Raw genomic sequence first — 26,816 nt, 5'->3', positions numbered from 1 at the left:
TTGATCTAATCTTTTTTTCTTTTCCCCTGAACCTTGCATCAGTCTGGGACCAATAATGAACATCTAGGCCCAAAACAGCAGTGTATTCACAAAGGCATAACTCATTCCTTTTCTCACTTCTGTTAAAAAAACACAGAATTGCCTGCACAATTTTTACAAGACAAGTCATATTCAGAAAGGTGCACGCATCAGAGAGGTGCCTCTTGGCATTCTCCCCACAGGAAGTCTGTTTCAAGGCAGCTGGAGAACTCCAAAGTTAACTCTCCTTCACTGAGAACTTGCACGCTAACTTTTCAGGAGAAAAAGCTTCCAATTTTTTTTGTACTGCATGTGCCCCAGATCCATGCTTCAGGCACATGAATACCATCATACTTTGCCGCACAACTTTCATGATTACTAAGGCTAGCACGGCTCACTGAAGTGGAAAAAATCCTCCGTGATTTTTTTCCTCTTGGCAAACTTGCCTCTTCCCAGCTGTAGTAGAGTCAGATTTTTCCTGTGACTGTCTCTCTGCAGCTGACATGTATTTAACATGAGAAAAAAAACTAGCAAAAACCTTATTTCTCTCCTCCCAGCTCCCTTATCAAGAGAAGTTGACAGGTATAGCTGCTGCTTTGCCACTCAGGCAGATCTACAAGAAAAGCATTTAAATGGTGGCAGGAAAGACTATACACCTACTACCCTCACAAGGGAGTACGAGGCTGAGAAAGTGGGAGTGCTAACAGGCTTATACATATGGATAAGGGCAAAACAGCTCCCTTAAAGTGAGAACAACCTCTAAGAACCAAGACAGACCTACCTCTGGATCTTGGCACCACAGGAAAGAAGCTATAGGTGCAGCTTCACATTACGGCCAAGCCAGCGTAACCACCAGCCATACCCCCCAAGCCTGCCTGTCAGCCCACACTTGTTCTAGATGACTTCTTGGGGAACCACTGCAGGGAGTTACCCCAAAAGAGAATCAGCTCGGCTTGCCGAGGCACCACATTGCAAGAACAAAAAAAAAATCACTAGCTGGGGCCAGGGTTCAAGGATGAGACTGGTTCGCGCCCCTTACCAGCAGCTAGCTCTCGGGTCATCTCAGCAGTAACATGAAACCACAGCCGTTGGCAGAGGGATGAAAAATGATACGAAGACTACAAACTCCTGCCTGCAAAGCTTGCTGATTCTATTAGAATTGTGCATTTTAATTGTCAACAGAACCCAGTGAACCAGTATGGGGCCATGGCATAAAATTAAGTTTTCTGAAAAGACAGTGGTAGATTCGTGAACACACAAGGGATTAATAGCTTCCATCCCCCATCTAGTTCATTCGTTAATTTCATGATTTTTTTTTTGTAGGAAATTTTTAGTTTTGCAATCTTTAATGGATATATTACATTTGAATGTGTGCTGATAAAAATGATTTTCAGGACTTTGAAAACGGGATGATACTCCCCATTACTGAACCGAGAAATGGAGAACACTGCCAACAGCCCCTTAGGAATAGCTGTCATTAAATACAGGAAAACATGTTGTGTAACAGTTCAACTATAGCACTAACAGCTGAAACATTCTGCCATAAGTTTCACACAGACAGTTTAATAACTTTTAGCATATACCAAACTACATTGAATTCAACACCAGTAATCCTTTGCAGCTCCCTCCCTTCACTGCAAGGGCTAGCATGGCTATTCCCTTAAAAGAAAAGCTTAAATTCTGCAAAATGTATTTACATTGGAAGTTACACCACCTGTCATTTACCCTACTGGATCCATGTGTCAAGCTTAAACAATATTACTGACAGACAAAACATTCTTAAGGAACCTTAAGGAAGTTAAAGCAAAGAGGAAACGTGGAACAACTTAAAACCCCAAGTTGCATGTTCTGTCAACATTGGCCACTAGAAATTCTGTCATTGCCATCTTGATTAAATTCAAAGTTATAGGCATAGACATTCAGGGAATTTTGGCTATGTCTAAGAGACCTCAGCATCATACAGCACAGCTGGAGTATTATACTTACACAATATATTATCTAGGCACTCAAACAAGGAACAGATTTGAGCTATCATTTCATCACTCACAAGGGCCTAACATTAAATTCTAAAGAACCTGAAGTGCTATTCTCCAACAGAGTACTGCTAGGATACTGTAACAACAATATTCTTTTGATCTGGACACTAAAAACATGTTTTTTGATTAAACAGAAGTCAAATATATATAGACGTGTACACAGATATATGCAGTGCTGCAACTACTGTTACAGCAGAAACCAAAACAGCATGAGTGAAGCAGTCGTGGGATCACAAAGTCTCACTTGCAAGCAAGAGGATTAACAATAATTTGGTAACTTGAAGGGAAGTCACAGAACACCAGCTTTAGAATACCCTTTCTGGCCACGGAATTGCATCTCAAGCCAGTCAACACTGGCATTAACAGGTACCAACACAATCAGAAAAAGGCAAAAGTGTATCTGTGAAGGTTCTCTGACAGAGCCACATAACAGCGTATCTTGTCCTAAAAAAAGGAAGTACACAGAACATCTACCTCTTGTTTGCAAGACAGCATCTCTCCAAGGAGCAAGTTAGGTGCTTTGGTCTTCTTTTCCTATCCTTGCATAAGCAGCCAAATGGAAAAGCACTTGCAGAGAGATATATACACTTACTCACAGAAAATTAGTTTAGAAATCTCAGAAGCTTACAAATAAGATCATCTTGCAGCCTCAAAGAGCACAACGGTAATCTCCTTGAACTCACCTCTGCTCAATGCCAAGATGTGCGTTGATACTGGCATATCGAGCTGTGCCAGTGAGATTTTTGTCTTCTCTGTATGGTATGTGTTGCCTTGTCCTGTTGTCCCGGTACTTTTTGGCCAAACCAAAGTCAATAAGGAATAACTTAAAGAAAAATAAAAACACATTATATTTGTATACAAGGAACCCCCAACCACTTTCACTAGGCATTAGCTACAGTTTAACACATCCACACAACCTAAGAGCCTACAGTTCAGAGGAAGCAAAGTAACAGTGCAGAGTCACAACTAATTTTAACTAGTAAGTTCAAAAACTTACAGTGAATTAGTTCAAGCCTTTTTTCAGTCCAGTGGAACAGGTTAGATTGTGCTACTCAGCATCCGTAGCTTAGTTCTACAACTGTCTTAGGTTACTACTGCAGTTTGTATCACATTAGCTCAGTAACTACAGCGCACAATCTGGGAAAAAAATGATTCTGCAAGCGTACACTTCACAGAAACCCACTCGCGCTAGAGCAGCATACACATACAGATAGTTAATGGCAGCTCAGCAGCTTAATGCAAGTGATGCACATCCTATATTCTTCTCCATGTATCAAAGAACACTGGCCGTTTTGCAGAGCATAAGACCAAAACCTCCATCAGCAAACAAGACATCTTGCTTTCAATCATATGCTCTTCTTAAGACTACCAGAAGATGACCACAGCCGCATGAAACCCTTGCTGACGATATTAATACAGCCAGGAAGAGCCTAGTACAAGGAATCCAATTTAGGTTTCTAATAATGAGGCTTGCTCAATGATTTGGTATCTAGCAACAACTGAGTGCATGCCAGTTAGTGTGCTAACAGCCAGCCTATCTACAAATGTTAATACAGACAATACCTTCTTGCGACAAGATTTCAGGACTAGGCAAAAAAACAGCTGAGGCAGAAGTACGTAAGGAACATTTCAAATTCTAGCAATCGGTCTCCAATCTACTTATCCGGCTGAGCTGTTTCCAAGGCTGGATTAATGCTACAGGATCAGGGACTACAACCCCTACAAATTAATGAATACTGCAAAAGTAACTGGGGAGGGGAGATGATGGAAGATGAGATAAGGATCGAGAAGTTCTCAGTAAAAACCTATTCAGCATCACCTTAAAGGTGATTCCGGACCAGAAGATACAGCTTTAAATGCAAAGAAGTATTGAGACGGATATGCAGGTATATCTGCATTCAAGAACAAAGCAGGGTCACTCCAGTATACTGGAATTGCTGTGAATTATAACATGACACTTGACATGGATGAATGCAAGACAATGAAAGAGTTTCTGAATTGCACAGTAGATTTTATAATTCTGGTTGAAGAATTTCTAACTATAGCAGTCTATACAAGCAAAAAGAACAAAGTTAAAACCCTAAAACCTTCTTTATACAGCTGATGTTAGAGCAGAAATCCTTAAGCTGAAGTTGTGCTGTGACTTACATGCAACAAAGTTTTTGTACATTTGCTTTCTACACACTATCCTACTGAAAATCACCCTGAAAGCCCAGAATGCTTTGAGCAAGAGGAGGTAAAACAGGTTTTTAAACTGCATTTCAGACAACAGTTTGGGAAAGGTGGCAGTGGTCTTTTTGTTGCACCCACTACAGCTACCACTAGAGGTAGTTATTTGCTTAGTGAGCACGGAAATGTCCTCAAGCTACCAGGAATTTAGCAATTTTGATATTAAACTCCTAAAGCAGACAGTATAAAGTTTATATGTGATTACTGTACTGCAAATGCAACTTTCCTGCAAAGCTCGACCTCAAACGCAATCCTCTATTTTCTGATTAAAGGTCCATGATCTGATGACAGTCTCTGATGTACAGTTTGCAATAACTTCTTTCACAAGGTCTTTGTCAATTAGTTTTAGTAAAACACTGTGCCTCGAGAGGGAGGGAAACTAAATGCTACAAATGCAACATTTTTACTGCACATCTAGTTAAAGTTTAACAATTAAAAGCCTTCATTCTTTCTTTTCTGTAATCTTCTGGATCTTGCCATTAATGTTACAAAGGGACAAAGTCACAGATCGTGATTCAATATAGTTAACATTCAAACTACGCCTCTAATACACAAATAGCTGGTGTCTAGTTCTTTGTTTAGCACAGACTTGTCAGATTACTTTCTTCAGGAGCTAGAAAAGTAAATTACTAAGTGATGTTCTGGCTCTTCCACTGCTGCTACAAGCTCTAAACATTAAACCTGAGAAAGGTAATTCTGTATTCTTCAAGATGTATGGGTGGTCCTCTTTAAAAAAAGACAAAAAACAAAAACAGAGTTAATTCATAAACATAGTCCTGCTTTACACTAGTGAAGTTATTGGATATTTATTGTTTGACAGCACTGACTTCTCTGGGGAAGTTTACTCCATTCGCCAGCTTCAGCTCATTCTGTATTTTCCATTCTGGATGGGCAGAAGGCACATGAGTAAGTCCACCTCAAAAAGAGATGGTGGAAGATTATAGCCTGATTTGGATGAGTACAGAACATACCAATGTCAGCCAGCAAACAGAAGTATTTCCACAGATAACCTCATACCACCTTAATTCTGTTTGTTGCATGATCAGCAGGAAACTGGAGAAGTAGGGCAAGATTTTTGCCAAGAGCAACTAGAGAAGTAGATCAAAGTCTCTGCCTCAACTGATAAGCAAGTTTCTAAAGCAGGCAACAGAAATCTGTCAGCCTGCATACAGCAGCTAGCTGTCTAAGATTTAATACTTGAAGATTTATTGTGGAAAGCTACAGGCTGATGGTATGGCAAAACTCCTCAGCTATGATTCATATTCAGCAATTTCCAGTTGTCCTGCTAGAAATAGGCATATGTCTTCATTTCTTTCCGATTCATCTTCTTTTGAAGAATCAGGAGCACTACATTTAGCACTAGATAGGCTCATAATTCTCCAAGCTTATTGGAGTAGTTTGATTTTATAAGAACAACAGATGAAAATGAGAGTCTCGTCACACGTTTGGAAAGATTTTGAACAAAAACTACATGGGAAAGTCTGGTTGATGTGATAGCAGAACTGCTCCATGGGCATTCAAAGACACTGTGGGAACCCTACAGGAAGGCAAGCAGACAGCTGTGCAGAGAAGCCCTGCTATTTCATTTGGGTGGCACATCTATTCTTCAACACATTTAAGAGCTCGCCTTTCCATTTTAAGGGACAAAAATAAAACCTGCTTCTGCATCTGAAATCAAGCATGTACATTTAGCCCTTCTTAAAACCAAGTTTAGAAATAATTTCACAATTTAAACAAGCGCCGCAGGGAAACATCTTAGTAATGTTACATGTTTGCCAAGTATGTCTGAATAATGCCAACATAAGAGGTGCTTTTGTGAGGTCTACATTCTCCAGAAAAAAAAAAAAACAGAACCAAAAAAACCCAAAACAAAACCAAACAAAAAAAGCACATGAATTTGGGGTTGAGGTTGGAATAGGAGACAGTTCAGACCTGGTTTAATCCTGAGAAAGATGGGTCCTGAGAAGTACTAACAGTCATGCTTCTTTTCCTCTTCCCCACTGGAGATTCTAAACACTGAACAAACAATAGAGGGTGGCAGTGCATCAAACAGTATTGCTTACATTGCAACAATGGCCGGCGCAGACAGGCAACACCGAGGCATTCGAGAAAGAACAAGGGTAGCCAAATGCCATCCTTCTTCCACCAAGCACTGTAGTTTTCCAAAAGCTACGTATGTTTTTATTTTATTTTTTTATTTTTTTTTTTTTGCAAGGAGAAAATTTGAAAGATGAGGCAAGGTAAATTTCAACTGCGAGCCGCTTCAAAATGGCACTGCCTTACCAGGGATAACAATGGTGACATTTGGCTCTATTAAAAAAGGAAATTGAGGTTTTGCTTACAAAAGCATCCTTTGGTTCCACAAACTGCCCTTCCCCCAAAATACATTTAGAAAAAGTAAATCTTCAGTAAGGAAGAGGTAGAAGGCATTTAGTCACCTTAAAGTTTACTTTCATAAGCATGCAGGGCTTATTTCTAGCAGAGCTGAAAATTCATCTTTTAAAGTGGGAGCCAAGTATCTCCCAATCACCAAATTAAAATTTGAAAAAAGTTTGTTTTTTAATATAACTGACAGGAAGCTACTGGAACAAGATTACCATGCTATTCTAGTATTTGTGGCTGATATTTTCCTTAAATTGTGTACAGTCATCTTTTTAAAAAAACTATACCTTTGGAAAATTAAATACTGTGTGGTGGCAAGTGTTCCCTAGATAAAACACCTAGTTCCAAACTGAAGCAACCCAATTCTCCTTTTGCTCGTGTTAACCTATTGCTTCACGTTTCTGTCAAGCGTCTCTGATCTCTAAACCCCTGTATCAGTAACAAAGCCCACGCTCACAGAAAGTATTTGCCACCATAACACTGCATGGCTCCCTAGTTAATATACTAACGGGAAAAGAAGAAAAATAATTTTTATAGGCTTTTTTTCCAGCTGATGCAAATCTAATGTGTTCTTCCACTAAAATAAGCACAGCAGCACCTTCTAGGCCATTAATCCGCATCAAGATGAACCAGAGGGCAGCAATGCCAACCTAGCATGACTGTGCAAAAGCATAGAAAAATGGTCCAAAAAAGAACTAGAAATCAGAAACTAGAACTAGGAAAAAAATAAAGCTTTATTTTTACTCCAAGTCTTGCCAGAAAATTAAGGAGCCTAACTGCTCAACACAGCAGAGAAAAATAGGAGCTCTACAGAGTGAAAGTATGAAACTTGGGAATGAGCAAAGTTTAACAGCAACAGGATTACAAAAAGACTACCTTTCAATTAGACTTACAAGCTTTTCCAACAATGGTTGTATCTAAACATTCAGTGCACTGCACCTCTTCAGACAAGAGCTGTTACCTTACATATTAATCAGGTTTTCCCCTTCTAATGTTCATGGCCCTGAAGTTGGCATTCATACAGGCAAACAAAGGTAAACATTTTAAACACTAGTAGTGCCTAGAGATTAGACATTCTCTAATGGTATATATAGAAAATAAGTGGGAATCTTGCTTCCAATAAACAGCTTGATCATGTACATTTGTTCTGAAGTTAATTTCTATTAAGTAGCATGCTTAATGCATTGCCAATGCTGCCTGTCTGCCCGAGCTTGACATACAAATTGCAGGATTAAGCATATTTCACTCAAGACTAAAAATAAAACCTTATATACAGAAAACTTTCCCCCCCCAACTGCAAACATGCACTTCTGACTATGTTTACCCACCCAAATGTGTAACAACTTCAGCCCACCCCTCCTCCACCCACCTTTTGTTCACATACTGAGTTTTTTGTTGTACAACATATTCAGGTACTCTGAAGTTTTCCATTCACATATTGGCATAGATTCATTTATTTATGGACAATTGATCTACATGTTGACTATTAGTCTTATCCACAATTCTGGTGGCTGAAGAGTTCTCTTTACCAGTCTGTCACTGTAAGATTTAATGCCCTGAAGACTGGTAGGTCAGGAGATCCCACGTTGGTACTTTCTTTTCATCCCAGGAAGTTATCCCCAAAGCCATAGATTTGACTTTATCATTGAGAAAAAAATGCTATTACAACAGTCATCTCAATAACGAAACTCCATCATTGATGAAAGTAACAAAGCATTCTCTAGGGTTAGTTTATGATCTTGTTGCAAGCCTAGAAATCATCTTGCAATCAAGTCCATCTCAGAGGGCAAGTCAGAAAACCCATGCGTATGCCACTATTTAGTAGAGGACACAAATCCAAGTTCTCACATCAAAGAATCATGGTTTAGCATCCAAAACATCAGTTTCAGCAATGAATTTTAACAAGGCTGTGGAGCTTGAATCAAGTAACAGCCATTCTCTTTGGATCTTTTAAACACAGCATTCGACTAACCTTATTACAGTGACGCCCAATACCCATTAGGAAGTTATCTGGTTTAATGTCTCTGTGTATAAAATTCTTTGTGTGCACATATTCAATTCTACTGATCATCTGTAAAAAACAAAACACCAACAAGAACAGGTGAGATTCAGTAAGAATACAATTCGCTTAAACCTTCAATTAAAGCATGACTTTTTAGCCGTACCTTCCTCTGCAATGTAAGTTTATAATTTGTTTGATGAAAATAAAGTCTTTTATATGCTCTTCAAAGAAATTTTTTTTTTACATGTTAAAATTCTATAATCTTTGTCAGGAGCTTGAAGATTAAGTACCTCAAATTATTTCCCATACATTCAAGTTCATCTTCTAACTACAGTGTCCCATTAAAGAGTAATTTACTTTTTTGAGTTCAAACAAAGCTTTTCTATACCTACCATGAGAATTTTAAAGCTTGTCTCTCCACATGATGCCCCACCGCAGTTATTTATTCAGCTAGTTATTCACTTAAGCATCACTTTTTCCCAGGTATTTTTCGTAGAGCAAGTAACAACTTTGTGGCCCACACTATCCTAGACTATTGCAATCCAAGAATGGCAGCTGCTAAAGACAACAAGTTCTGATACAACTGTAGCATCATATATGGTCATGCTATTTCCTGTACGTGAGAACACAGCACACAAGTTTATATGTTATAGCTTTTCGGCTATTAAAACACTTCATGCAGTCTTTAGCGAGTGGAACTGTTAAAACATCATATCCTTAGCAGCTGTTCTACTGTACTATGGCCTAAAAGCCAGTTTCATACACTGACATCCTACATTCCAGCTGCATCTCCCAGATGACAACTAATTAGCATTTACCATACAAAGGAATACCAGACAAGAACTATGCAGATTCTCCAGAACTGCTGTAACATCCTGACTCTAGCTAAGCAAGCAGGCAAATGCTTCTTTCTAGAGCAAGCATACCAGTCGCTTAAATCAGCTGAGAAAAGGGACAGCTGACCTTGTCTCCATACAACTGCTGTGAGCTTCCCTGGCCATGAGCCTGGGATTCTACGAGCATCTGGCCAAGTGACAACTTGGTACTAACATCAATTACGTAACATTAGATGAAATTTAAACTACCACTGAAAATTTGACTCGTGAATCCCTTACTGCCTTCAAGTAACTGAGGACAGTACAATCGAGCTATATGCTAAATAACAAGCGGCTATCTCAAATACCATACATGGTATCATGACAAAGTCTTTTTCTAGCAATTGGTATATTTCAACTACACTGATAGGCACTCCTGATGTCTTATTAGGAAGCATGCGAGGCCTTCGTTAAGTTTGAGGTGGCATCTCAATAACGAACTTTCTTAAACACAGTAACGACCAAACCAGTATTTACTAGCTCATGGTCTGGTACTACGAATTACAGGAGCTTGGGAGCACAGCGAAATTCAATGAGAACAGACCCATAGTCTTGCACACTGCCCACCTGCCAACACAGCTGGCCAACATGAACAACTTCTCATTGAATCAGACCACAAGGGCAGGCTGCTTCAGACCTCCTCCCACCACCCCCATGGCTAATGCTGGCAACTAATCCACTCTTATTTGCCTGCATAGTTTAAAACTGTACTTCTGAGATCCCTTTAAAACTGTATTTCTTGGATCCATAGCATCAAGGAGTTGGTATCTCCACCGCACTCCCACTGCAGGTTCATTTTGTAGGCCACAGCACAGAGAAGCCTAGTATTACTTTGTTCCTACAGAGGTCCAGTGTTTGTTTAGCCATGTAGAACACTGCTTAACACATTTAACCAACTGAAAGAGAACCACATTACACAAAATAATTCAGGGTTTTTAACTTCCTCACAGTAAGGTTTGCACATACCTGGTCTGCTAGCATAAGTACTGTTTTCATCGTAAACCTGCGAGAACAGAAGTTGAAAAGGTCTTCAAGGCTGGGACCAAGAAGATCCATAACTAGAACATTGTAATCCTTTTCTTGACCATACCACCTGCAACAAAAGGTTATTCAGTGTTAGCATGAACTGTACAAATTTGAATCTTAATCATCAGTAAGCATTGGTGAGACAAGCATCAATTGGAGTAAGTTATACTTTTGAACATACAGAAGTGATCACCCTCAAAATGGATATGCTTGTAGAACATCAAAGTTCTAGGAGAAGTAACTTGATTCTATAACACGTATCTTATTGCTTCCAAGCTCTCTGTGCTTAGCTGTCACCTGCACGAGCTCCTCTTGCTGTCAACTCTAAGACAACTATCAGTACAATGGTTAACTTTAGTCAGAGAAGTAAAGTCAGCACCTAGGCAGTTTAATTTCTAGTTGCTATAGTAAGAAATGCTTTCCCCGCTTCGCCTCCATTTTTATTAGGGGAATATTCAACAAAACCAGCAGCAAACAGAGCCACAGAATGACTGAGGATGGAAGGCACCTCTGGAGGTCATCTTGCCCAGCCTCCTATTTAAGCAGGGCCACCCAGAGCCAGCCGCCCAGATCTGTGTCCAGACAGCTTTTCATGAAAGATGCTCCAGTCTCCTTAATCACCTTAGCAGCTCTTTGCTGGACTCTGTCCAGTACACCCATGTCTCCGTTGCCCTGAAGAGCCCAGAACTGGACACACCACTGCAGAAGTGCTGAGCAGAGCACGACCACCTCCCCTGACCTGCTGGCAACACTCCTCATGCAGCCCAGGATATCACTAGCCCTCTTTGCTGAGCATGAGCCAGCGGTGCCCTGTCACAGTCTAGGAAGCTAGCTAAAAACTAGGATTATCATCTCTCATTTTTCCTGGAAGCAAAGTTTGAGGACAAAACAGAAGATAAAATAAGAACTGTACATGTGCACACTGAAGTTTCTCTGAAGTGGAAACATCGCTGTTGCTGTTTAGCAACAACCAAAACAGCAGAATTAACAACCAAAGCAGAAGCCATCACGTGTCGATATACTGAGGCGTCAGTATGTAGCTGAACTGAAATCTGAAGAACACCTTACAGTCCTATTAGTTTCCTGCATTATTTAATTTCACAGAAATACTGCTAATTGCTTTAGGCTTTGCTTTCAGGTAGGACATCTCTGCAGCATACCAAAGGAGTTCATGCAGTTAATTCTTTCTACCTCCTCCTTCATTCAATCAAATTTAATAAATATCAACCAAGCTCTACTGCACTATTAAGTAGATAAAGGCTCTTTATTAGGTTTTCATTATACAGGTAAAAACATTTAAGTGTCATATAATCAAAGATACAGATGCAGATATCTACCCTCAATCACAGCCAAGCAAACCATGGGATCAACCCATAGATGTCTGATATGTCAACTTGGGGTAAAAAATTAACAACACTGAGGATGAGCAGAAAGCTTTCCATACATGTTTTTCCTTCCAGTCCACATCTAGCATTCCCATCATAGTACTGTCTGGCTTTATGTGCAGCTGGGGGAGCATTACTTCACCACCCAAGCTGTATGAGAAGACCCTTTACTTCTGCAAGTCTCAGCTGTGAACTCCCATATTTGAAGTTGGCACCGAACCTGAATATTCTCCTCTAATGTCCTTCTGCACATTCCAGATACCTACTGTTAAGTGAGAGGCATGCATGAGAAATACTATTTAAGAAGCTGTGCTAAGTGCTAGTACATCACTGCAAAGATTTAACACCTTATTGTTCAGAAAGCTGCATTTTGCCTTTGCTAGGCATGAAATCCTTAGGACAAGGACCTCGTACAAGCAGTCTATGGATGATGTAGTGACTAGCTGTCTTCTGGAAGAGACTCGATTTCGTCAATATTGATGCAGCCAATACACCAAGATACTCCAGAGCAATAGAGTGAGGGTAAAGAAAAAAATATATCAAGCTTCACCCCAAGCCCAGCAGTAGCTGGGGCTTGAAAGAGCCGTACAGACATTTTACTTCCACTTTAAACCATGACTGCGGGAGACTAATGCACAGTTGTCTGGAAGATTGTTACTACTGATAAAGCTGACAGATTCCTTGGCACTCTCACAGAGGATTCCAAGCTTTGTCAGGTTAAAGTAAAATATTTACAGACTGCAAAGAAAAGATTCCAGATTTGCATTTGGTTCAGGAACTACTAGCTGTACCTTCCCAGCGTCAGGATGCTGGTGGAAACCAGGCGCTTTCAGATTTGTAACAATGCATTATGAAGTTATTATATGTGGGCTGTGGACCATAGTCATTACATAACAGGTCAGTACAGGACAAGTTTCATTCCCTACGTAAGGAGGCGATACAGAAACTACACATTTTAAAGCTGTCATTCCATTTAAGTGCCAATAAAACATCTTCCTCCAGCATGTCAATGATAGCAATACTGTAAGTACTATTTATCTTTTTTGCCTTCTAAAATTCATTAAAGTTATGATCTACAAAAAACTTAAACTGACTCAACTGGAAAAGCACAGTATGTAGTATTACTTGATAAAATACTTGACTTGTTAGAAGGGCACTATTTACACTGGAATCTGACACCGAGCCATGAATCTTGTACCCTTAAAAGCTGAAGAGACCTGCCTAGGTAGGCACTTTCAAGAGTTATTAGAAACCAGTTTTAACAGCAAAAGCAACCAAAACCAGTATTTTAAATATACAGTGTAGAAATTCAATATGAGATATGGTTTACAAAAGCTCTTATTTGACTGTAAGCCAGCTTTATTTCAGGAATTGCTCAATATGCCTACTTCTCGGTTCCTACCAAAGTCATCTATGCAAACTGTTGAGTAGTTTTGGCAAAACTCTCTAAAAAAACTAAGTCACATTTCAAAATGAAACATTACAGCCATCCAGAGCAATGATAACTGGACCAGATGATCTGCCTGGTTATTCTTTCCAATGACATTTGGCTTTACTGTGAAAAAGTCTCAAGAATAACAAGCTGAATCAAAGCATTCTAAAGCCTGCCACTGTATATAGTAAATCCAGATAAAGATAAAACATGATTTTCCTCAAGAAATGGAAACTCCGTTTCAGAAGCTGATTGTAATTGGTCAGTGCAGTAATGGTTCAATGCCTGAGACTGCACTACAAAGGATCGTGTATCAGCTTTCAACTGAATGAATATAATTTTGTTAGAAAATGAAAATAATTTAGTTAGAGCATTAGGAAAAAAAGTGAAGCTGATGAAAGAAAAGCCTACCCAGGGAAAAACATTTGAGAAGTACTTGGTTCCTCTATAGGGATCTCTCTGCCTGGGATGCGCAGTAATTCAGGCTGATTGTACAACATCCATTTAGCCTACTTCCACATATGCATAAGAAAACTTTAATCTCCTGACCATTTTACACTGGTGAAAAGCACTGGAGTAACGTGTGCTTTATTTACTTTGCTAACACTGCAAGTAAGTTTTCATTTCCCTTGGAACACTTCCAGGCAAAATGGGATTAAGAAGTACGGCTACATCATGTCCATTCACAGTGCGTCTCATAGCTGCTACTACTACTGGCAGTGCTGAGTGAAAATGTTAGAAGTCTTGGCTCTTGCTAAGAAGCCTTGGAAATTATGATGCTTAAGAGCTTGGCAAGCATACCATAATCAACATGGGATGGCATACGATCGCACCTTTTGGACGAGCACTTTGGCATTTAAGTTTTAACACTATGAGGGCAAAGTGCAAAACAATACGGCAACAAATTCAGCACACCCCGACAAAAAAACGCTAGTCTCTCCACTGGAAATCTTTAGGAGGTCCAACATCGCATCAGCAGTGAGACTAGTAGTGAACTACTAGTATGAGGGAATGATCAATACAAGGCCCTAAGCAACTACTAGATGCTACCAGCATCTCAGAACACAAGTTTTCCAAGTGCCTCTTAGAACTCCATGGACTTTTTTGAAGCAAACCTGGAAGCAATGATCTGCTCTCTCTCATATACTAAAGTTAAAGAAGCAATACATTTTAAGCAAGGAGAGTTCTGTAAAGCAGGAACAAGAGATTTAACTACCTGACAGTTCACTTTGGTTAGATAATGACTCCATGTATGAGTTACACACCACAAATTTTCAAAAGAAACATGTAATTCCTAGACTAGGAAAATTCATTTAACTCATTTCCACAGTGACCACGTCCCATCAGGACATACTGCATAAAAGAGAATATTAGTTCTATAGCACAGGTCTAGCTATACCTCCTTATGCCAAATAAAGGCAAAATATAGATTATCAGCTTGCTAAACAGATATAGAACACCTTACTGAAGGCTTCACAAAATATTAGCAGGACAGTATTATTAAGAGCTCAGAGTTTCTCTCTGAACATGCAATGTAACACAGTAACATCTGATGCAGAACCGCAGTCCATATTCAAGCTGTAAGGCGTGCCCCAACTCATTGCGTGCATGGAAATGCTTTGTCATTCTCCCCTGCCTTATCTGTTCAAGCCTACAGATCAGTGAGAACACAGCAAAAAAAAAAAAATCCTTTCTGAAGCTCTCATAGTTAAAGCATAGTTAAAGATCTAACAGTGACCTTGATCTGACTTCAGTGACTTGTCTAATTCAGAAGACGGAGACTCACCATGTCAACAAGTTTCCAAATCATGTGGTTTAGCAGCCTGATAGGGGGCTGCTGTGCACGCACACAGTTGAAACTTTTTGTAACATCCTGAATTTCAGGGTTTTAGCTCCTTGCTGAACAACTAAGTCACGTGATGCAGCGGTTTAACAGTATTTAGTTTCCAAATCCTGCACAGTAAAGCGGGTATGACACCAGATCACACAACAAATAAATGTTTACTCAAACTTTTTTCATTCCCTTAACTAACCTTGAGACAACCAAGTGAAGTACTGATGCACATCTAGTGCTTAGTAGCAAATTATATAGGTTGGATCTACCCAAACCTTATTTTTTTCCTGTTTTCAGAGCTGCATCTTTCAAAAGTCGTATGGTGTCTATTTCAGCAACTGCATGTTTCCTAAATAATGTCAATGACAAAAGAAAGGTTTGAGAAAACATTTGTTAATTGGCGTTTTAACTTTTTTTTTTAAAACTTTTAACAGATAAAACATATTCATCATAACATTGTTCACATTTTGCATTTCTTTCCTTTAAAGAGTCAAACTGAGGTAGATCTGTTTGCACAGAGCTCAGCAAAGTGATAACAATTCAGAAACAGACATTAGAAGCCCAGTTACAGACTACTGTACCACTTTACAGTTTTACTAGATATCCAGCATTTTTATTCATTACATTGATTGTCTTGTAATTTTAATCGTCAAAGCTGTGTGAACTGGTCAAGCACTAAATAAAGTGATTCAGGAAATTCACATGAAGAAAGTCTTAAACTCAAATTGAGACAAACTAAAGTTCTGAATAACTGTACAGCTATTAGTCATCGGTAAAGAAAACCCAAATCCCAAGTACTCTAGAACCATGAAGGCAGTGAAGGCTTAATGCAACCTCATTATGTCTACAGCCTATTACATATATAAAACCAGAACATAATCTCACTGTCACAAGGAGTTTTTCCTACTACCAAAGCAACTATAACATCACTCTTTTGTTTTAAGATCAGAAAAGCACTTCTCAGACACCTGTTTTTGTCAACTAACTTAACTTCTGCTAAAGGCTTCTGTAAAATTGACTACTATCATCAGCTAGCCAAGTGGAGGCCACAGCCATATGGAATTACAAACAGAACTGCAGCCAGGCATGCTCATGTTTGAGACAAAAAAATATCTCCTGGTGCCTCAGTGCAAGGAAGACACAACGATTCCGTGACAAGACTTAGACAGTTAAATTCTAACCTTTGTATTCCAGAATTTAAGCAACAACTTCTCAAAATATTGATGAAAAGGCATCCAAAACCCATTATATTCGCATTCAATAAAAAGGTCAATTTGGACTTTTGAGATTACATTAACTTTTGCCACTGTCCTCATCCATACTGTTTTACCCTATTATCACTCAGTCCAGTTCCATTCAGTGTTTCCCAGCCTTTTGGCTTTCAAACACCAAATGGATAGTTCACGTGACACAAAGTGGAGATTGCCAGAAGAATTAAGGTAGATTGAAAAAAGGCTATTAAAACGAAATCAAGGTACAGCGAACAAGCAAGCTGGAAAGAACTACTGCAATTACCTGAATTCACTTTACTAATTAGTTTGACAAGTCAGCAGGCACATGAGCATGAATATACAAGTCTGGAAGGCCTCACGAGAACAAAGGATTCAGAGATCCAAAAGAAAACCTCATGACACTAAATTGATGAATGCTCTGGAACTCTATTCCACTTCTGGAAGCACCAAGTCATTTATATAAATGTCTGAACTAGGCATTAGTCAGATGATAAAACTAAAGCGAAAACACAGACCTCCCTATAATCATAGGTTTCTAATATCAGGCTGCACTGAAAAATAAGCAATCCTAACCAATAGAAGTACAGGTGCTCAACAGAAACTGGAAGACAATTGATATCAATGCTTAAGGCACTGACGTTCCTTCACGTGGCAAGCAACATAAAAGCCCTGTCACCAACACCCAGGAAAGGAAATCCAGATCAGAACAGGGACAGGACTTCGAAATGGATGGGAAGGTGGTGACCCCTGTAATCACACGTTCACACAGCTCAGCAACACAGCCAGGAAGTTACGCAACTGTTCTTTACAGATATGGGAGGGCTGTAAAGAGGGAGAAGGCTATTAAAAAAGAATGGGTAAGAAATAAGTGGGCACTGACTGCCTATAAATATAACATTCATCTTTAGACACTGAAGCTCTCTCCGAGCACAGAATCATGAGTCCTGGGGTGTTAACCTGGCAAGTTTTAACGCCGTGCCTGATTCACAGAAAGAACAGGATGTTAACCAAAACGAGCTGGAACAGGACCAAAGTGATCCCTTCTGGCTGCATGTTCTAGACTTCTCAGGACAGACATCCAAGAAATGAAGATACTTTAGAAAAATCTCTAGAGTATTTTTACAGGCAGAATATACTTAGAGTTTTAACAGATACGGAAGCAACACACAAGGCAGGCAATCTATGGTTATAAGATTCATGTCTAAATTCCCACGTATTTTACATCTCTAGTCTGCCTTTCCCAAAGCTGGAAAAGCACTTCTCAACTGTTAGCTGGGTGGGAACCAGTAATATAAATGAACTTAACATAATATGACATGACTGCAATACTGAAGTGGAATATTTAACAGATGTCACCTAACGTTAGTTGCCATGGTGAGTACGAATTAGGCCACCCAAGTACTAAATAAAGAAACAGCAAAGAACACCCTATGTTATGAAGTTAGGTAGGCTCTATAAATAAAGAGCTGTATCACTTTTTGTACAGTTATGAGAAAAATACGAATATATTAAGTATGCCAGTGCAACTTATCTGCCAAGCAAAAGGGTTATTTCATCTGCCTAGTGTTATGTTGCATGCATACTTCCAAGCAGTCGACTTGCTGCTTTGCTAGCTGTTTAATGAAGTAAATTAACAGCTGGTAGGAAGCGAGGAGAACATAAGTCAAATTTCTTCCATAGAAATCAAAAGGCTCAATTCAGTTGAGAAGGTAAGCCATTAATCTACAGGAATTGCTGAGGAAAACAAACCCTTTCAGTAGGACCTCTGCCGATCTTCTGTTCCAAACAGAGTAACACCGAACTGAAAGTGCATACCTTTGCAGCTGTTTCTGCAAAGGCTGAGCTAAGACTACAGGAAAAAATCAAACTACACAAAATAATTGTTTTTTTTTTCTTAATTTATTTTCAAAATGGGTTCTTTCTTGGCAGCTTCTAAGGAGACCAGTGAAGGCCAATTAAGACAGAAGTTTAGGTAGTCATAAAGCATTAAAAAGAGTTTGTTTCAAGACGTCCATTCTCTCAGCAGAAACACTTCAGGGATTCATTTCAAAGACCAGCTTCCAATTTTACTTTGAGCTATCAAAACAAGAGTCTTCCTCTTATCTACTAGAGTAGTTTTGTCCTTCAGTAATGAAGGTGTTGCCCTTGATGGTGTTAAAACCATGATGGTGCCCCATGATGGTGTTAGAGGAGCATATTTACAGATTTTTAAGCACTGCTTAAGGAGATCAGAATTGAAAGTGCTTGGGGAAAAATTTGTTACAAGAACAAGCCTAAGATTACCAAGCTTGACCATGTTTTTCCACTGCATGTATTACTTAGTGAAGATGGAATATGGGTGGAGTCTGTTACTAACAGACTATCCAGCAACATGGCAGAAAGTCACCACTAAGAGCAAAACTTTCATATGCTTTTACAGATTTTCTTTTAGGCCCGCAACTTTTAACATGCTACACACTATTCTGGAGATTACATAGGTGACAATATTCAATTATTCAATTTCTCAACTTCAAAATATTTTGCAAGAACTTAAAGTGTAGGAATTTACTTGTTCAGGTTGCAAAAAAAATTTAAGTCAATACCTTTTGTTTTTAAACTTATAAATTATTAAATTCAAGTATCACCTTAATTAGCCACACATGCAACTGAGTACTGTATCTCTTCAGCCTTGTCTGCTCTTAAGCAAAATACTTCCAATACCTCATCAATAGCCACAGATGGATCCAGCATACCGTTCATTTCTAGTAGAAAGTAGGCAACAAGTTATCCCACTATGTTATCAGGAAAAGAAAAATGGACTTCAGATTTTTTTTTAAAGAAAAGTGTATCTGAAAAAGTACCTAAAGATAATCTTCTTAACAGACACAAACAATAATTGGTAATTACCAGAAATTGCAAAAATCAAGAGTGGCTGACACAGATCATTCGAACAATTACTCTTATAAAGTCTGCTTTAACAGATTTACACTATAAACAAAACAACATACTAAACTCAAACACACCATGCTCCATTCCTCTGAACCAAGACTTTCGGAATAAAGGCAGATATTCCAAACTAATAGGATCAGTGTCTGGTTAACAAGAAGATTACAGCTAAAAACGCTTTGCAACTGAAAACTGGGGGGGGGGGGGGGGGGGGGGGGGGGGGAGCTGATGGCTGAGAGCAATGAGAATAAGCCTACCAGAATTTGTGAAATCAAAACCTTACCACTAAGTTTGTGAGGTTTTGTGAAACTTCAGAGAAGTTCAGAACCCTCCCTACTCTTCCAGAAAACAAGAAAAAGCAAAATCGAAGACCCTCTTCTGAATTTAAAGGTGTGTAGAACATCCAGAGAACATAACACGTTCTCAGTTTCTGCTACATTATGTGCAAACAACGCATTGTTACAGTGCAAGCAGCAAGTCCTCTCTCCACAAGTGAGAGCAAGCTCGCAGTTAATCCCACAGAAGTACTAAGATAAAAATGCTGTTGAGCCCAGTTTATACAGAATGGCAACAGGAAAAGCTTGGAATGATTCCTAGGTTTTCTATTACATGCTCTATTTATGCTGTTGTTGCTTAAAGGCATCAAGTTACAGAAATTTTAACAAACTTATTGAAAGAATTTTCTTCAACTTGATTCATCCTTCTCAATACGCTGAGCCAAGAACAGCTTATTCCAACTGGACATCATATCACTATGAAACAATGGCAGAATGAGTATTATCAATTACACACGCAGAGTGACCTAAGTACAAACTCATACGTTCCCCCAGCTTAGCTGCTGCCAGAAACGCATGTCAGAAAAGCTCGAAATATCTGGAACGATATGCACAGTAATTTGACTTTGGTCCTAGTCTTTGTTAAGCACCTCAGTGATGCACCTCATTTCGTAAGGCAAGTCCTCCCCCCTAGATTCAGGGCACAATGAATTGTGATTCTACTGAACATCTCATGTTTCAATGTTTGTCAGAAGAACTGCGCAGGGTATTCTGCTCAACTTCGTCTTCAAGAAGATAAAAACACAAAAATCCTGTTTTAGGTTTCTTCAAGCATCACCAGATATCATACAGCAAAACAAGTAACAGAAGCATAATCAAAGAACCTGTCAAGCAACGTCTAATACATAAATTTAAAATTACTACTGCTTCTGAACATTAAAAAGACTTCCAAGAATTTTCCAAAAAACACTTTTCTACAAAAAGCCTCCTAAGATTAACACTGTGAGAACCTGAAAGCAAAAATCTTTACGACTCCCTGACATTATCAAATAGATCACACACCTCTAGGACAATAAGAATCTATGTCTAATAAGAATCTAATCTAATAAGAATCTATGAGTGTGGTCTCAGTTGACAATTCTTACCCGGACTGTAGTAATCTCATCTTTCTGGGACTGGGCGAAAAAACGTGTTAAATAAAGTTCCTCTGTGGTGATGAGACTTTTAATCAAGAGTTACTGGTTATACAAAAAAGTTAAGTCATAAAAATACATCAAATACAGAGGAAAGAAAACTTACAAGATGACTGCTTTAAATGAAACTAGAAACAAGTTTCTCAACACACAAGATGACTTCTAGTATCTCAGCTTGAAATAAAATGCTCTTCATGGGGCATTTTAACCAAACCAAATAGCTTACTTTTAAAAGCAGTTCACTTCTGCTACATGGGAAAAGTTGAAAAAAATAAAACCTTAAGCCTCATTATGGCATCAAAGTCTTCCCCCCCCCCCAAAAAAAAAAAAAAACTAAGCTTAAGCATGCTTGCTCTTCCACTTTTGTGATGAAACACCAGATACCCACTTACTCTGGCGGTTTTCCCAGGTATCCTTGTTTTAGCATGCCACTATAGTGTGACGACTTTCCAATACGCAATTCCTATTCTTTCAGTTCTGAAATAACCCATTTGCACCCATTTGAAGAAAAGAGGGTAGTCTAAAATAAAAAACCGAATCTGTTTTCACTTAAGCAACTCTGTTTAAACTACAACTGTTTCATACTGGCATGTTTATTCTATTCTTGCAGAAGGTTGTCATGAATGGAGAGGACAGATGGCCAAGACAACACTGTCTCCTTGGCTATAGAGCTCCAGCACGCATTCAGGTCTACAGTCAGCTGTGTTTACAGGGTCAGGGGAGCTATCAACCTCAGAAATGCAGACATATTTATAGTTTTTGTTAAAATTAATGCAGTCTAAAACGCGTAAATCACTGTGTCCTTACGGTATGTACAGGCCGCTACGTTGATGCACATGCAAAAAGGTGAAAGAAAAGTTAAGAGACTAAATGGAATCCACAGTTTGACCCAGAAGCTAAACTGAAGCTGGTTTTGTAGCTCAAGACACCAAATCCCTTTATACCATACTGCAAGCATCAGAAATAACAACTGTTTATTTAAAGTGAGTAACAAACTTCAAAAAAAGGTCTTAGATAGAGTGTTTCTAGAGAAGGCTGAAGTTTCAATTTGTCTATTCAATGACTAGATTCAGTAGTTGAAACTGCCCAGTATAACACCTCAATAATCTCTGAGAAATGACTCCTCCTAGAGTCTGTTGCACCAGAACAGCAGTAATTTACTTCTAATCAGGAAATTATTTAAAACTCCCAAAAGTTTTAGACAGGGTAAGAAACAAGGAAGCTGCATAACAAGCAACTGGGAGGGATTAATCTTGGCACTTTAACTGTACGGAAATCGTAATGACGCATCTGTTGCGGGTAACAGAAAGGGGCTGCCATTTCATTCCTGGTTGAGGTTCTCTGCAGCCTCAAGCCTTCCAGCACATAACTATGAAAGGAAAAGATACATGCCTGAGCACGTCCCTTGTCCCAACAGGAGAAGGGGGAGGGTTAATCACGTCCATCCGCCATTTTCTGAGCGGAGGAGGAAGACATGTTGGAACAAAAAAAAACCAACAAAAGAAAGCAGCCATTTCCAGTACCAGCCCCAAACTCTCAACCTCATCAAAAATGCTGACTCTCATTGTAACAATCTCACACTTTATTCTAATTACTGTAAGAATTTTTCATAGCTCAGGAACTGCTGCAGATCTCACTTTCACAGCACAGTATTTAAGCAAAATAAAAGACAGTCAGGAGCGGGGGGGGGAGGTTTACAAATATACATAACTAGTTGTTAATCTTCAAATGAAGCATTTTTCCCAACAGTTTGACCCATCCCAGATTAAGTCTCTTAATGGTGGTGTCCTACCTCCTACTAACATTAAAGGAAAGTCACCGTACTGACATACACAAACTGATTCCTACCGTATATGTGGAATGCCAACTCCTCCTTGCAGAATCTTGTATAGTTTGCTTTCATACAGCAGCTGGGGATGTCTAGCCTTCTGAGACTCCAACTTCACAGCAACTTCCTGCAGTGAGAAGGAACAAGGAATCAGAGTAGAGTGTCCACCAAGCACAGCCTTGCCACCGGGGTTTAAGGGACACAGAACTTCAGTATTCCCCACACAGCCCTGCTGCAATTACTCTGAGGTGTAATTTTTTTAAACTTTCGGTGGTCAACGTCCTGCACTTTGTTGTCTTTTTAAATAAAATCCTCATCGTGATGATTTGTACACAAATATCCATCCCAGGTCATGAAATTGAGCTGGAAATGTTATGTCTTCAGATCCGTATACATGAGGAAGCACATACGTGGGTGTTTCTTCTTTACAGCTCAGAGCAGTGAGGGGGAGGAAAAAAAAAAAGGTAAAAATGAGCTGAAGAAACAGGGGATCTTCTTTGTTTCTATTACCGTTGATGAACGTGAGACAAAGTGTTCCCCAGCAGAGCAAGGGGACAGAGACGATCGGTGGCAGAGACTCCTCCAGCCGCTGATAAAAGACAAAGTACGTTCTCCCACAATGGTGATCTTCTCCCTACCACTTACCAGGCAAGCGCTGGGTGGGGGACACCACGGCCGTTAGGGGCAAAACCCAGCGGGCAGCGGAAGCCTCCCCCACCACGGGAAGAATCCCCCACCCCGGCGCCTCAGAAACGGCGACGGGGGGGTGGGGTGGGGAAAAGGGACCAAAACCCGGCTTCGGGGAGGTCAGCGCAGGTCTCCGAGGGGCACAAGCGGCCGAGGGGGTGCGTGCCGCCCTTACCTCCCCGTTGGTGATGTTGATGGCCAAATAGATGTCCCCGAAGGAGCCCGACCCGATCTTCCGCACCAGCTTGTACTTGCCCCCGACGATGAACTCGGCCTTGGAGCCGCTGCTGCTCGCCATGGCGAAAGGGGCGGCCGAGGCCGGGACGGGGCGGAGGAGCAGGGGAGGGGAAGAGAGGGGACGGGGAGAGGGGCGGCGGGGACAGCGAGGCCCGCCGGGCCCCGCCGCTCAGCTCCGGCCGGGCGGGCGCCCCCTTGGGCGGCTCTGCCCTGCCGCCGGGCCCCCCAGCGAGGCGAGAGGCGCCGCGCGGGCCGCTCGGGGGACGGCGGAGGGGAGGGGAAGGCACGCGCGAGGCCCGCTGGCACCCGGCCGCCGCCGGCCCCTGTCACTCGGCCGCGGCCGCCGCCATCTTGTCTCGCAGCCGCCGCTCGCGCGGACACAAAATGCCCCCAGCCTGCAGCCGCCGCTTCTTCACCGCGCGGGGCACGCTGGGAGCGGGGCGGGGCGGGGCGCCCCCCTCCGCCTCCCTTCCCCGCGCGCGTGCGCCGAGGGGGCGGCGGAGGCCGAGGGAGGGAGGGAGGGAGGGAGGGGGAGGAGCCCGGCGCCACGCGTGGGGGCGCACAGCCAATGGCCGACGCGCTTCTCGCCCCGCGACGGGCGCGTGGTGCGGAAGGCGCAGGGAGGGCGGAAGGGGAAGGGCGGCTGCCGCCCTGCCCGCACTTGGGTCTTAAAGGGGCAGGCGCCGCAAGGGGGAGCGGGGGGGGTGAGGGGGGAGCTGGGGGTGGTCGGGCTGGGGCAGAGGCGGCCCAGGGCAGGCCTCGCCGCTCTCTGCAGCTGCCTGAAAGGGAGCTGGGGGAGCTGGGGTCGGCCTCTTCTGGTAGATAAATAGCGGTAAGACTAGAGGGAATGGCCTCAAGTTGTGCCAGGGGAGGTTCAGGTTGGAAATGAGGAGACATTTCTTCCCAAAAAGAGCAGTCAGGCGTTGGGACGGGTTGCCCAGGGAGGTGGTGGCGTCACCGTCCCTGGGGGTGTTCAAGGAAAGGTTGGACCTGGTGCCTGGGGACGTGGTTTGGTGGTGACAGTGGTGGCAGGGGGTGGTTGGACCAGATAATCCTGGAGCTCTTCTCCAGCCCTAATGGTTCTGTGATTCTCATTTACCCAACAAAATGTGTCCGCGGCCCAGCGTCCTGCTGCATACTGCGCCTTCACCCCATGGCGGGCGCCCAGCAGAGCTCTCCGTGATGCTGCAAGCCCGCAGCTGCCTCTCCCTGCTCAGGCACAGCGTGCTTTGTGCTCCCGACCTTCAGCCCCGGCCTGCTGGGATGGCAGTCGCAGGGCTGGAAATCCTGAACAGGCTTCGGGTTCCTGCTGGGAGGTTCCTGAGCCAGCTGCAAATTTGCAAGGACACTGAGGGGACTGCAGCCCCCTGCGAGGCCCACACAAGACAGTGGGCACGGTCACCTGGCAAGGCCACCACCTGGAGCCCTGTGGTCCCTGCCTTCAGGTGTCAGCTTCACGTGACTCCTGGCACAGGCAGCCCCTGCTTCTTGCTGACTTTCAAAACTGAGCTCTCTTCCCTTGTCCTCTGGCTCAGCGCTGTGAGTTTTTCCTTTGCAGGAACACAAAACTGTGAATTCCCAGTGACTCATCATCACTCCCTGTCAGGACGGCGTCTTCTGCTGTGCAAGCCTACATTTGGGAAATGATTCAGTCCTCGGGAAAAATAAAGCTCCTACAGTAATGTAGCTTATGTATAGAAGGAACGTCTACTCAGGATATCTTCTTGTAAAGGGGGCATTCAGAGGAACTGCTTTCCAGCTCTCCTGGTGCACTTGAAGCCATGTGAATAACAAAAAGTTTTATTTTAAGACTCGTCTATGCACAGATTGTTTTAAATAGCTAACTCTTTTAATAAAATTGAGATGAAGAGGTCCAGGTTAGGACACTGCTGTATCAGTAGGAAGCTATTCATACAAAGATAGAGGAGTCCTCTTAGCATAACAGCATCTACATGGTGATAGAGGCTTTTATTGCACTCACCATATTGCTTTCTAACTTGGTAAAGTTACTGTGGTACAAACACTTTCTGTCTGCACAAGTGCAAAAAAGTCCTGGCTTGTGTCCATGTGGCTGTTACCCAGCGAGGGAAGTCTGTGATTTGCCTGTGTTTCTTCCTGTGGTGGACTCGCTTAGCTACAGGATGACTCTGTGGTGAGAGACTAGGAGGAATGGAGAGGGAAAATTGGCAAGCAGCAATGCCCTGCACTGCAAATCTCAGCTCCAAATTCCTGTTGTGTTTCAGAAAATTTAGACCCAAGGTTTTTCTACGGGTCCCTCTGTGTCTTTAATAAAAATAAAATGCAGAAGAGTCAAAATCAGGGTCCCTCTGTGTCTTTAATAAAAATAAAATGCAGAAGAGTCAAAATCAGCTGAGACTGTACCAGATGTACCAGAATGAAGCGATGCTGAGAGAGCAAGCTAGCCTCCAACTCGTTCCCACCTCAATGCTGTAATGGAGCGTTTGTACAAGTAAGAATATCTGCACTCTTGTCACTCAAAGGGAATGTGGATTTTGTGTGGAGGAGCTCAGATGCACCACACAGCACTTAAGGGGGCTGGAGTTTCAAGGGCAAATGAGGTATATTTAAACATCAACCTCATTTCTAAATACAGAGCCTTTGTGTCCTCAGCTGCCCTCACATTACTGTTCATCGTGACTTGCAAACAGCTCAGGACTGATGTGCACTTAGAGGCCTTCGGGGTTTGGTTGTTTTGAATGGTTGCTCTGGATGGGATTTGAGCAGTCTGGAAGCGTTTGGCTCGAGTCACGTATCTCTGGGGGAGCTGGAAAAACAGGTCTGCAGGTCCTGGGCAGCAACTAGACCATGCATGGGTATGCAGGAGTGCAGCATCTCCTGGGCTAAGCAATGCTGCCACCTCCTGACTGCCGGGGGACATCTCTGTGTCCAGGGGACAGTGTCGGGGCCTGGGGATGTATATCACACAGGATGGGGACTGGCCGAGCTGAGCTCAGTACAAAAATAAATATCCAGGCGCTCATCGTCTCCCAGACGTCTGCAATGAAAAAAAAAAAAAAAAAAAAAAAAGACCAGCAATCATCATTTGATATTTTTTTCTTGGTCATTCTTAACGTACATTCCCTAATAGGTCCCACAGTGGTATTAGGAACTGCGGGATTGAAAGGCAGATCAGTCTAGGCAATGTGGGAAGGGCTGCAGGACAGGCTTGAGGATATTTAGAGATGGGAGAAGTCAGCCA

At 41.7% G+C, this 26,816-nt stretch overlaps 1 protein-coding gene across 5 annotated transcripts in view; it reads right to left on the bottom strand.

Annotated features, from left to right (window-relative positions):
• The window catches only part of CSNK1A1 (casein kinase 1 alpha 1), a 36,117-nt gene extending 12,060 nt beyond the window's left edge, over positions 1-24,057 (bottom strand). For 3 of the 5 annotated variants that reach the window (XM_035563928.1, XM_035563930.1, XM_035563929.1), the window contains exons 1-6: positions 23,535-24,057; positions 22,693-22,799; positions 10,509-10,635; positions 8,638-8,736; positions 6,216-6,299; positions 2,738-2,877 (exon numbers count right to left, since the gene is read on the bottom strand). In XM_035563928.1, the coding sequence (XP_035419821.1) occupies positions 2,738-2,877; positions 6,216-6,299; positions 8,638-8,736; positions 10,509-10,635; positions 22,693-22,799; positions 23,535-23,657 (680 nt within the window). In that variant the 5' untranslated portion in view covers positions 23,658-24,057. The remainder of the gene's footprint in view (positions 1-2,737; positions 2,878-6,215; positions 6,300-8,637; positions 8,737-10,508; positions 10,636-22,692; positions 22,800-23,534) is intronic. The other 2 variants (XM_035563931.1, XM_035563932.1) reach the window with 1 other exon arrangement.
• Positions 24,058-26,816: the final 2,759 nt, after the last annotated feature.

This window comes from Cygnus atratus, chromosome 14 (assembly GCF_013377495.2).
Source record: "Cygnus atratus isolate AKBS03 ecotype Queensland, Australia chromosome 14, CAtr_DNAZoo_HiC_assembly, whole genome shotgun sequence".
NCBI lineage: Eukaryota > Metazoa > Chordata > Aves > Anseriformes > Anatidae > Cygnus > Cygnus atratus.
The sequence above is the reverse complement of the archived record's forward strand: the minus strand, read 5'-3'. Positions and strand labels throughout refer to the sequence as shown.